Source organism: Neltuma alba, unplaced genomic scaffold, assembly GCF_004799145.2.
Source record: "Neltuma alba isolate B1F8T4 unplaced genomic scaffold, ASM479914v2 tig00010694_pilon, whole genome shotgun sequence".
Classification (NCBI taxonomy): Eukaryota; Viridiplantae; Streptophyta; class Magnoliopsida; order Fabales; family Fabaceae; genus Neltuma; species Neltuma alba.
This window is the reverse complement of record NW_021635534.1, coordinates 20,716-30,915: the sequence shown is the minus strand read 5'-3', so window position 1 is coordinate 30,915 and position 10,200 is coordinate 20,716. Positions and strand designations below refer to the sequence as shown.

At 31.9% G+C, this 10,200-nt stretch overlaps 1 protein-coding gene across 1 annotated transcript; it reads left to right on the top strand.

Annotated features, from left to right (window-relative positions):
* The first annotated feature begins 5,363 nt into the window (after positions 1-5,363).
* On the top strand, positions 5,364-8,493 carry LOC114758431 (12-oxophytodienoate reductase 1-like). Its single transcript, XM_028947464.1, has 5 exons — positions 5,364-5,449; positions 5,633-5,729; positions 6,928-7,003; positions 7,089-7,265; positions 7,830-8,493. Exons 1-5 carry the CDS (start codon positions 5,364-5,366, stop codon positions 8,420-8,422), a joined length of 1,029 nt encoding a protein of 342 aa, XP_028803297.1. The 3' UTR covers positions 8,423-8,493.
* The last annotated feature ends 1,707 nt before the right edge of the window (positions 8,494-10,200 follow it).

Genomic DNA, 10,200 nt, shown 5'->3' with positions numbered 1-10,200 from the left:
TCATTATCTTGAAGCCATCAGATGATCTCAGCAGTTTAGCACAAGTTTCAGGCTTTAAGAAGCATCTCAAGATAGAACCCTATTTAACACAAGTTTCATAGTTTTATTAATTATCATCAAAATCATGATGTAGTTTAAGAATTATATTGCTAAAAAGCTCTCATTACTTAGAAAATATTTGTGAAATAAGTTTTGTGATTAAAAGAGATTATATGAGTATAAAATGAAACTAAAAAATATGTTAAACCTCCATTAACAAAGGACTAGAGCTGCCACGAAACGAGAAATATGAAGGACGATGCAGAATGTCGTGGGAGCGTTTAGAGTATGATAATGGTGTGGGTCTTACATCATTATAAAATATAATTTATTTCTTTTTTTATCCTGATCTCTCTCTCCTTTTTATTTCATTTTTACACACAAAATGATTTACACTCTCATATCTCATGGGTTTTACTTTCTCTTTTATAATTTTCTATAATTGGTCCAGATGTCCTTAAAATCCTAAAATTTGAGCTCTACTTGTGTATTTTACTCAAATATAATTTTTATATTATTTAGATAATTATAATCTCTTACATGAAAATATAATTTACTTGTTTTTATTATAACCCCATGTAACCTCATTATTCCCCCTTTTTCTAAAAATTCTGGTTTAAAATTATATCCTTGAAATTTAACCCATTTTTGGGTAAATTCTTTTTGTTCAAGTAATTAATACAATTTCCATGAAAAACCTCATTAAATTCAAATATTTAATAAATATAATCAGGACCTATTAATTTTATTTAGAATTTTCACCTTAAATTTTTCAACCTCATTCCATTGTCTTCTAAATTCTATATGTTTGTAGACCATGAAAATGCATTTCATTCACTTTAAACCTCAAGTTACTTAGTAAATCCCATCATAATATTACTTAAATTCTAAAAATAAAATTTGGGATGTTATTGTTATGCCTCCTCCCGCATTAAGTGTGGAGGTTAACACGGTAAGTTTAAAAAAATGTGAAATTGATCAAAACAAATTAAAGATCATCAACACGTTAAGGAAAGAGGTTCATGCATTAGAAAATTTTCATAGGATAATTAATTGGTATACTTAAACTGAACTTCACACGTTAAGGAGAACAGTTAACTCGCTAAGCGCAATGCAAAGTTCAAAGGTAAATTCATCAAAGAAGCTCATTAACACTTTAGAAATAAGGAGTTAATGCTTGACACATTAAGTGCAAGGAAGTAATTTTTATGCAAGAAATAAGCTTTTAAAAACTGTTTTATAAAAGATAATGTGGCTTAAAAAAAGTTTTAAAGTCTAAAAATCATAAGTCTTTTCTTGTATTTATTCAATTATTTGATCATTTTGTTGTAAAAAAAATTTTCGATACAAAGGAAAGAATTTTGTCGTATAATTTACAATGAACTTATTTGAAAAACAACACCACTTGAAAAAGTCTTGTTATGAGGTTATTTAAAGAAACTAAAATTAAGCTAAATATATTATAGTAGCCTAACCTAGATCCAATTACAAGGAGATTTTTTGTGTTTTCAATTCTTTAACTAATTCACTTTATGTGAAATTAACAAATTAATGACAGAAGTAATTTTCTTTGTTTATCTATACTAAACTTTCTATGATATCTATTCGTTTTCTGGTTTTTAGAGATTATATGGATGAAATGATTAGAACATAAATGGATGGCAAAAAAAAAAAAGAAAAGATTAGAATAGAAATGAACTTCTTACTTATATAATGAATTGTTCTGCTCCCCTATATCTTTCTACCAAGTTTAAAATAAGGTGACTCAAGCTTTCATTTTTGGAAAGTCACACATTTGACCTTGCTCACTTCTAAACTATTAACTTACCCCTTTATAACATACTGTCTCTGGTCCTAATTATAAGAGCCAGTTGACTAATTTGAAGAGATTAAGAAAAGAAGTTAAATTAGTTATTTGTAATAAATGAGTGTTGTCTTTTCTAAAATATTTTTGCTAATCAAATGTATTGACTAGAACTATCATTATTAAAAGGACTACCTTGAAAAAAATGCATAGATATGAGAGACAAAGTGGGTTGAGATCTTATATTTAGGACCAAAATAAAAGTCAAATAAAATCTTATATTAAGAACCGGAGGTAGTATTTTATTTAAAAAAGGTTTGTACATGTGGGATCTATTAAATGAACCGCATATAATTCATGATGATGACAGAAAGTTTTTGGAGTTAGACTTACCATTGGGTAAAAATTCTGCATAATGCGTAGTATCGTTAAAGTTTATGTTTCCTTTCTTCCACCATTTGTATTTCTGTCTTTTTGCTCCTGTTTTTGTAATATTATACAGAGATTTTTAATTATGTTTAAAATCTCTTTCTCGACATTGTGGTGAAATATAGGATATAAAATAATTAGAATTTAATTAGATATGTAGATTATCCATGATGAATTTGAATAAAGATGTGTATCAATTAGAATTAGGATTTAATCTTTTTAATATTTTGCAATTACCTTTATTATCTTTAATTATAATTATGATTGAGATTTAATTTATAATTTTTTATTATTTTAATATTTTAGAGCTCTATTAACAGAGTTAGGGTTATCAAAAGTACTCAGCTTTGATAATTGAATAAAAATTGATATTTTCTAACCTCCTGTTGTCTCTCCTTACTTCTCCCTCTCCCCCTCTCTTCGCTCCCTTCTCTCTTCTCTTCTCCTTTCTCCCATGGTCTACATCGCATTGTTAAGTAGAAGGAAAAAGAAATTAATTAAAAAATTCTAGTTCAATTTGTCCAATTTGGTGATCATTAAAATTAGTCTAGATTAATTACAATTCAATTTTCACAGAAAATAAATTATATTAATTACATTAAATTATTGAATAAGAAAACGGCCCAATAAAATAAAAAAATTCAAAATAGGAAAACTCTAAAGCAGATAATAGTAGTATCATTCATAAATATGTGACACAAAATCTTTAATAAATCATTATATTATTAGTTAAAAACTATGTAGTTTAGCTCCAATTTTATATAATGCATTAAAAATATACTACCTTCGATCCTAATTATAAAATCTCGAAGTAGTATTTAGTTGAGATATAAAAAATAAGAAAAGATAAAAAGATAATAGTATATGAATAAATAATAATAAGGGGATATTTTATATTGGGAAAAGGGAGATAAACCCACGATAGAAGGTGGATGAGGAGAGATAGAAGAGGATGAATATTGAGGAGATGAAATGACGCAACCTCACCATTTTACCAAATGAAGTAAAGTGAAGGTGAAGCGTGAGAAATTGGAGTTGTCTTCAAATCCCATAGGACACATTTTTATTGCAAACTCGTACATATTCAGCTAAAACTTAGCATGTTTCTATCCTATTTCTATCTTACGAGCAAACCATGGCCATTTGTTAAATCTTGAATATAATTTAATTGCGTGTTATTTGTCATGCTATATCATTAAATAGTGACAGTCACGTGTGATCCTTTGACCCTGTTTGGTATTTAGCGTTGAGAATTACAAATAATGATTGGAATTGAGATTGAAAAAACAACTTAAAAAAATACTTAATATGTGGAATTACTTGCTAGTTGAGGCTGGACAAACCTTCATGGTATTAATTTTTTTTCCTATCACAATTTTAATTCTTACTTTTTATGCTCAATATTTTGTACTAAATGAGATCTTTGTGTATCCCCCTTCTTTTTCTGTTTTTTACTAAAGTATAAATATCCTTCTATTAGAGGCAATTCTATTCGAGACAGATACTAAACGGGGAGCACCTCTCTTAGCGACGTCTTGCTATGCTGTTTTTCTTCTTCCAAATTTGGTAAGCCTCTTGGCCTCTCTTATGTTGGGCCGTATTCCTAGTTTCAGGTTCAACCATTGCAGTGGTTAAAGGTTCAACAGCATCTTGTTCCTCCAAGATGTATTGGACCTTTCAGTGCCATATGTCCCAGTTATCCTCGTTAAGCTTTTTCCATTTATTAAGCTCAGCAATAATGTTCTTAGTTGCCATTTTCAGTTCTGTGACAAATTTATCCCATATTATTCTACGTTCTTTCTAAAAGAGAGACATACCATATAACATTTCAGTTATATATAGCACAGCAAAGTATACAATATCATGTACTTATATCATCCTTGATAAGAAAGTAATAACACTGCAAGATCCATGATCAAGAGCGTACATTTGTACCTCCCATCACACAGATACATGTAATAATCACTATGTTCTATCAAGAATTCTATATAAGCACTTCAAAAAAAAAAAAAATAACTCGTAGAAGTCTTATCTTCTAAGAGCTCCTGCTTATAAAAGGCATACACATATATTCACAGATAATCATATAACAATAATTTAAGTAATTTCATTAAATGAAATAAGACACTTAGTCTGTTTATAATGCAGGAAATTAAAAACTTAACATAACAAATATCAATAAACCAAATACAAAAATCAATCATTTGATATGAACATGAAGGTAATCAAGCATTACTTTCTTCAATTTCCTAAATTTGCGCGTTTTGGTCATAAAAGAGGATACTAATTCTATAGCCCAAATCTAGTAAGACTTCCTTATGGGTTTGCCTTTAAGTCCACCTCTGACCCTTATCACTCTTATGTATTCTATTATGACTTTAAGGTAGAATTCAGTATTCTTCTTATCAATCATGTATTGGATGTAACTGACGAGCACGCCATTGATGCCTTTTATGTTTGTCAGTTTGGCCGCATCTCTTTCAGCTATACTCATAGCTAAAGCAGGGGTACAGGATTGATTCACCTCTTCTTCTTCCTCAACTTCGGTCTGATTAGGAAGATCGAGTGAATCTTTAGAGACCAAATGAGTTCAACATAGAGGGGTTCAATAGGGAATAAAGTTTCCGACTCAGGTCCGGAATCCATGAACTCCTCCGGGTCTTCTTGAGGAACCTCGTTAGGGTCCTTCTCAGGATCCTCATCCTCAGGTTCATATTCTAAGACTCTATTATCCATGTATGAGTATTCTAATGAACCATGCTTGATTTTTCAGTGCTGCCAGAAGCCTCTTGCTTCATTTTCACCTAAAAAAATAATATAAATTATTTTGAATATTATGAAATTTTTATTCGTATAAAAATACCAGAAAAAGCACTAAACTACTCACAATAGGATCCTTAATTGTCTCAAAAATTAGCAAATTATATATCAAAATGAAGATCTTGATTTTAGAGATTTTTAGAGACAAATCGCACCTCAAATGGAGTTCCAACGCACCTACACGCGCCCCTAAGAAGAGTTAAGAACAACAAAATGAAAACAAAAATTGAAGCCTACTCGTGAAATTGACACGTGAACTCCACGCGCCATCATGCAGCCTGCTGCCGGCAACACGTGCCATGCGACGACCTCCACGTGCCACCACCTCTTAGGTGGCGGTGTCCACATGTCGAAGGGGTATGCCATGTGGCGGAACATACCATGTGGCAGTTTTGGCCAAAAAATATATTTTTTTAAAATTTTATTTAACTATAATAATTTTAATTTTTTTTTTTGGAAACAGGTTGGGCCTGGTCTGGTCCTATCTAGATCCAGACCAAGGCAGCCTAATTGTCTCACCCCCTCCCCCCCTTTTTTTAGGGGCGATGCCAAAACAGCATCATTTGGAGGCTGGAGGCTGGAGGCTGTCTTTAACCTCCAGCCGAGTTTGACAGACCCGGATTCCTTCGTGGGTTGGGTTTGTCAGACCTGGAACCTTCTCTCCCCCATATCTCTCCCCCCCTTATCTCCTCCGTACGACTTCCGTTCTTCGCGTTCTTGGTGTCATTTTCTTTGTTTTTCTGAGCTCTATACAATGAGATAATTTTTCTAGCCTAAAAAACTGCATTTTCCAGACACCCAGAAACAAAAACTTTAACCATTCAAAAAGAACCATACAGATTATGAGTTTCATGCTTCCAAACCTACATTTTTATGGTTTTTTGGATGTTTTGGATTGTTTTCAGTCATCTCCCATACAGACTACTAACATACAATAGTTGGAGACAAAAAATTTATAATAACCGACGGTCATGGAAGCAATGAGAAACTCAAAATAACACATAATCATCTAAATACACCATAGACAATCATCATACTAAATATAAAGAGGGGGTTTGTGTAATATTTGAGAGAAAATCACCTAAGATAGACTAAAGTGCCAAACCGTGAGGCACAGAAAAGAAAACAGAACCACAAACAAAGAGATTGAACAAGGCAGCAGAAGAAATAAAACCATGCTCTGATGCCAATAATGGTTTCCAGGCATACCTGAAGTGTCGAATGATCTCAGATAGGCACATGCAGAGGTCCGGTCATAGTCAGGAACTCAGAACTTCAGTCTTACACAGCAAATACATAATGGGAGATAGAACTAGGAAGTAAGCGGAGTAGAGGCAAAAACCAGTTTTCAAAAATTTTCTCTTAGTTGTTTTTAACTCCTCCCACGAAAAAAGGAAAAACTACCTTTACTCACATACGATTATTGCAACCGTTCCTGCTCCCTTCTGTGCAATTTAAATGCAGAAAGTGAAAACTACAATTCCCAACCCGGATGTATTGTAATTTGCACCAAAACCCCAAAAAATAAATGGGTTTGAGTCTAATCCACCAAGGATGGACTGGCCCATTTTCTTATATTGGCAAACCTATTTGATCCTCCTCTAGCTGTGCAAAATAAATGAATAAAAAGAAAATGAGAAACAATAAATAAAAGTAAAAATCACTTGAACATCATGTCTCCATAGAAGCATTGTTGTATGTGCATCTTTTCTGCCACCATTTTGAATGACTCATGGGTGATATCCATAGGTGAAAAATATGGGAGGCTCTCTAATCATAATCTTTTATTTAATATGTGGCAACATTTAAATCCTTGAATTTTATCATCTGTTCAGATTATAACCTCTGAGTTGGAGTTGATATACTTGTCTATTCAGCACGTAGTCTCACCTCCATTCTGTTGCAACAGCTGTACTCACTCTTCTAAATTTCTTTGCTACAAAATGAAGTTGTTGTATATGTTTCGTGTGTCCTCATCTTACATTATTTTACACAGGTTTTCAGCCAAATTGGCAAGCCCCAATATCTTGCACAGACAAAGGACTGACCCCACAAGTTGAAAGTAATGGCATTGATGTTGGACAATATACACAACCAAGGAGGCTAAGAGCTTATGAAATTCCTCAAATCGTCAATGACTTCAGGCTAGCTGCAAGGAATGCTATGGAAGCTGGTACCTTCACTAACTAAAAATGTAGTGAAAAATCAATTAACTTACAACCATAATCTATATAAGCATTGCCTTGATTGACAGGATGTAATTTAATGGTTTCTTTTTTTAATACATTGGTTTTGGTTATAATTATGAGGCTTTCGTAAAGTCCTGTTCTTTCTAGTTTCCTTCAAGGTTCAATTTTGTCCCTCTAGATTAAAAGTTTGTACTTACAATGATGCTCTCCAATTTGTTCAAATGATTCAATTTTACCCCATTTTCTCATCTATATCCTAGATATAATGTCAAACCTGACAACTTTTCAAAGTGGCAGAATGGAGACATTTTATCACTTTAAAATTCAAAGGATAGTATTGCCTACTTTTGAAGTAACAGGTACCAACTTGAAATATATACAAATTTAGAGGGACCTGATTTGTGTATAAGCCAAAGTATTAAGCACTTTTTATTCTTTAAAAATGATGTTACATACTAGTGGTGGCACTGGCTGTGTATTTAATCTAATATGCTTGATGTTGTCATAGAAAGCAGAAGTTTAAAACGACAGTATTTTTACAATTGTAGGTTTTGATGGTGTTGAAATTCATGGTGCCCATGGTTTTCTTATTGACCAATTTATGAAAGATCAGGTCAATGATCGAACCAATGAATATGGTGGATCATTAGAGAACCGTTGTCGGTTTCCTTTGGAAGTTGTTAAAGCTGTTAGTGACAAGATAGGGGCAAAGCGAGTTGGAATTAGATTGTCACCTTTTGCACATTATGCAGAATGTTGGGATTCCAATCCTAAAGAACTTGGCTTGCACATGGTGAATTCCTTGAATAAATATGGTATTTTGTACTATCACATGGTAGAGCCAAGGGTGAAGACTGTTGGAGAAAAAGTTGAGAGCCCTCATAGTCTTGTGCCAATGAGAAAAGCCTTCAAAGTCACATTTATTGTTGCTGGAGGCTATGACAGCAAAGAGGGCAACAATGCAGTGGCTGAGAACAGGGCAGATCTTGTAGCCTATGGTCAGTGGTTTTTGTCCAATCCAGATTTGCCAAAAAGGTTTGAGCTTGATGCTCCTCTCAACAAGTACCACAGAGAAACGTTTTACATTTCTAATCCTATTATTGGATATACTGACTACCCATTTTTTGAAGTGAGTTCTTAATTATTTCAGTTTCACCAAGCATAATAACTCCACAACTTGGCAAGGGTTAGATGTTTGTGCCTTTCTATTTGCCCTTTTGGGTTCAGGTGATGTAAGAGAAAGGCCATGTGTTTAGTTTTTTTTTTTTCTTTTTCTTCTTGGTACGAAAACAAACGAAAAGCAGGGAAAGAGCTAAAAAGCAAAGAGTAGTCTCCTGGAATATTTTCCAGGATATTTGAGGCCGAGTCTGCCGGATAGATTTGTAGTCCAATATAGCCATGTTCAGCGCTCCTTTGGCTAGCTTGTCCATGTGTTATGATCCCAGATGAAAAGACAGCAAAACCAATATGATCCCGAGGCAAAAAAATCAGATTTAAGGAACTGCAACTAAATATCCTCCTCCGGTTTAAAATATAAGATAAATTACTTATCAAAAAATTTTGTTAAAATCAGTTTAAAATAATAAATATGTAAGGTATATTTTTTTAGATATGCCCTTATTAATTAAGAGAATAAGTAAAAGATATAATAAATGAATAAAAAAAGAAAGAGAATATATAAACTCATTAAATGTTTAGATAAAAGTGAATATTATCTTATAAAAATAAAAACTAAACCCCTCCAACAAAATTTAGTTTATAGTTTGAACCTTGGAGTATTCTAGGTTTAGGATTACAAAGGATAAAAGGTACAAAAAAAAAAAAAAAAAGAGCACACGCACAAATATTATAGTAAAAACTTATAGTTATGAAGTATTTAAATCAAATTTTAATATTTCGAATTTACTTATTTATTTATATATTGCAGTTCTAAACTATTCAAGTTAAATTTTTAAATGTTCAAACGCATCTATAGATAATTTTTATTTAATGCTAGTATTATAATAATATTTTTATGGGATATTTTGAATCCCTCTCTGCTTATTGTTGTCTTGGTTCACCTTGCTTTTATCTCCTGACCATAAAGTTTCAAGCAGTACCTATTTGCTCAGCTGCAACTTTAAGCTTTCTTTAGGCCCTGTTTGGATAGCAGGACAAATCATGGTTTGGAGACCCAAACTATGATTTGGGAAATAAACAACCAAAACAGGCACAAATTATTTGAAACCATGGTTTGGGTCAAAACCATGGTTTCGGGAGAAGTGAATCCATTCTGCTTCTGGCTCAAATTGGAGAGTATGATTGTGTCTATTAGAGTAAATCTCAACAATAATATGACTTTAACACCCCTTAATTAATTTTTTATAAACATATTTAATCTTATATCTTATAAATAAATATACACATATTAATTATTTATCAATTACCTTATCTTATGTATTATTAATTATGTTGGTAAAAAATATATTATTAACAATTTTATTTCTTCAAATTAAAATATATCATACAATCTATATTTTATGTAATTATCATATTAACTTATGTTTTTTTAATAATTTATACATATAAAAAGTACTTCTGATAAAAACTATCCAAATATTCTCACTTCTCATAATCACTTTTTTATAAAATCTATTCTTCACAAACTATGATTTGGTTTCATCCAATTAGTCTCCAAATTCCAATATACCCAACTGATCTCACCAAGACTAGCCAACAATCCATCCAAGTCAGAAACTCTACAAATAATGAATTACAAGCCACGAACCAGTCAGTCAATAAAGCATATACAGAACAATATATATTTAGAAAAAGGCAAAAGGCAAAAGCAAGAAAGAAAAATAAGACATAAGATAAAATCCTGAACTTTTATTTAAAGAGTGTTTGGAAACACAAAAAAATACTTTTAAAAAGTACTTT

Coding starts and splice junctions, on each gene's coding strand:
- LOC114758431 (XM_028947464.1), top strand. CDS start 5,364: ATGCAGCCTGCTGCCGGCAACACGTGCCATGCGACGACCTCCACGTGC. Junction 5,450..5,632: donor GGTGTCCACATGTCGAAGGG/GTATGCCATGTG, acceptor CCCTTTTTTTAG/GGGCGATGCCAAAACAGCAT. Junction 7,004..7,088: donor TCCATTCTGTTGCAACAGCT/GTACTCACTCTT, acceptor TATTTTACACAG/GTTTTCAGCCAAATTGGCAA.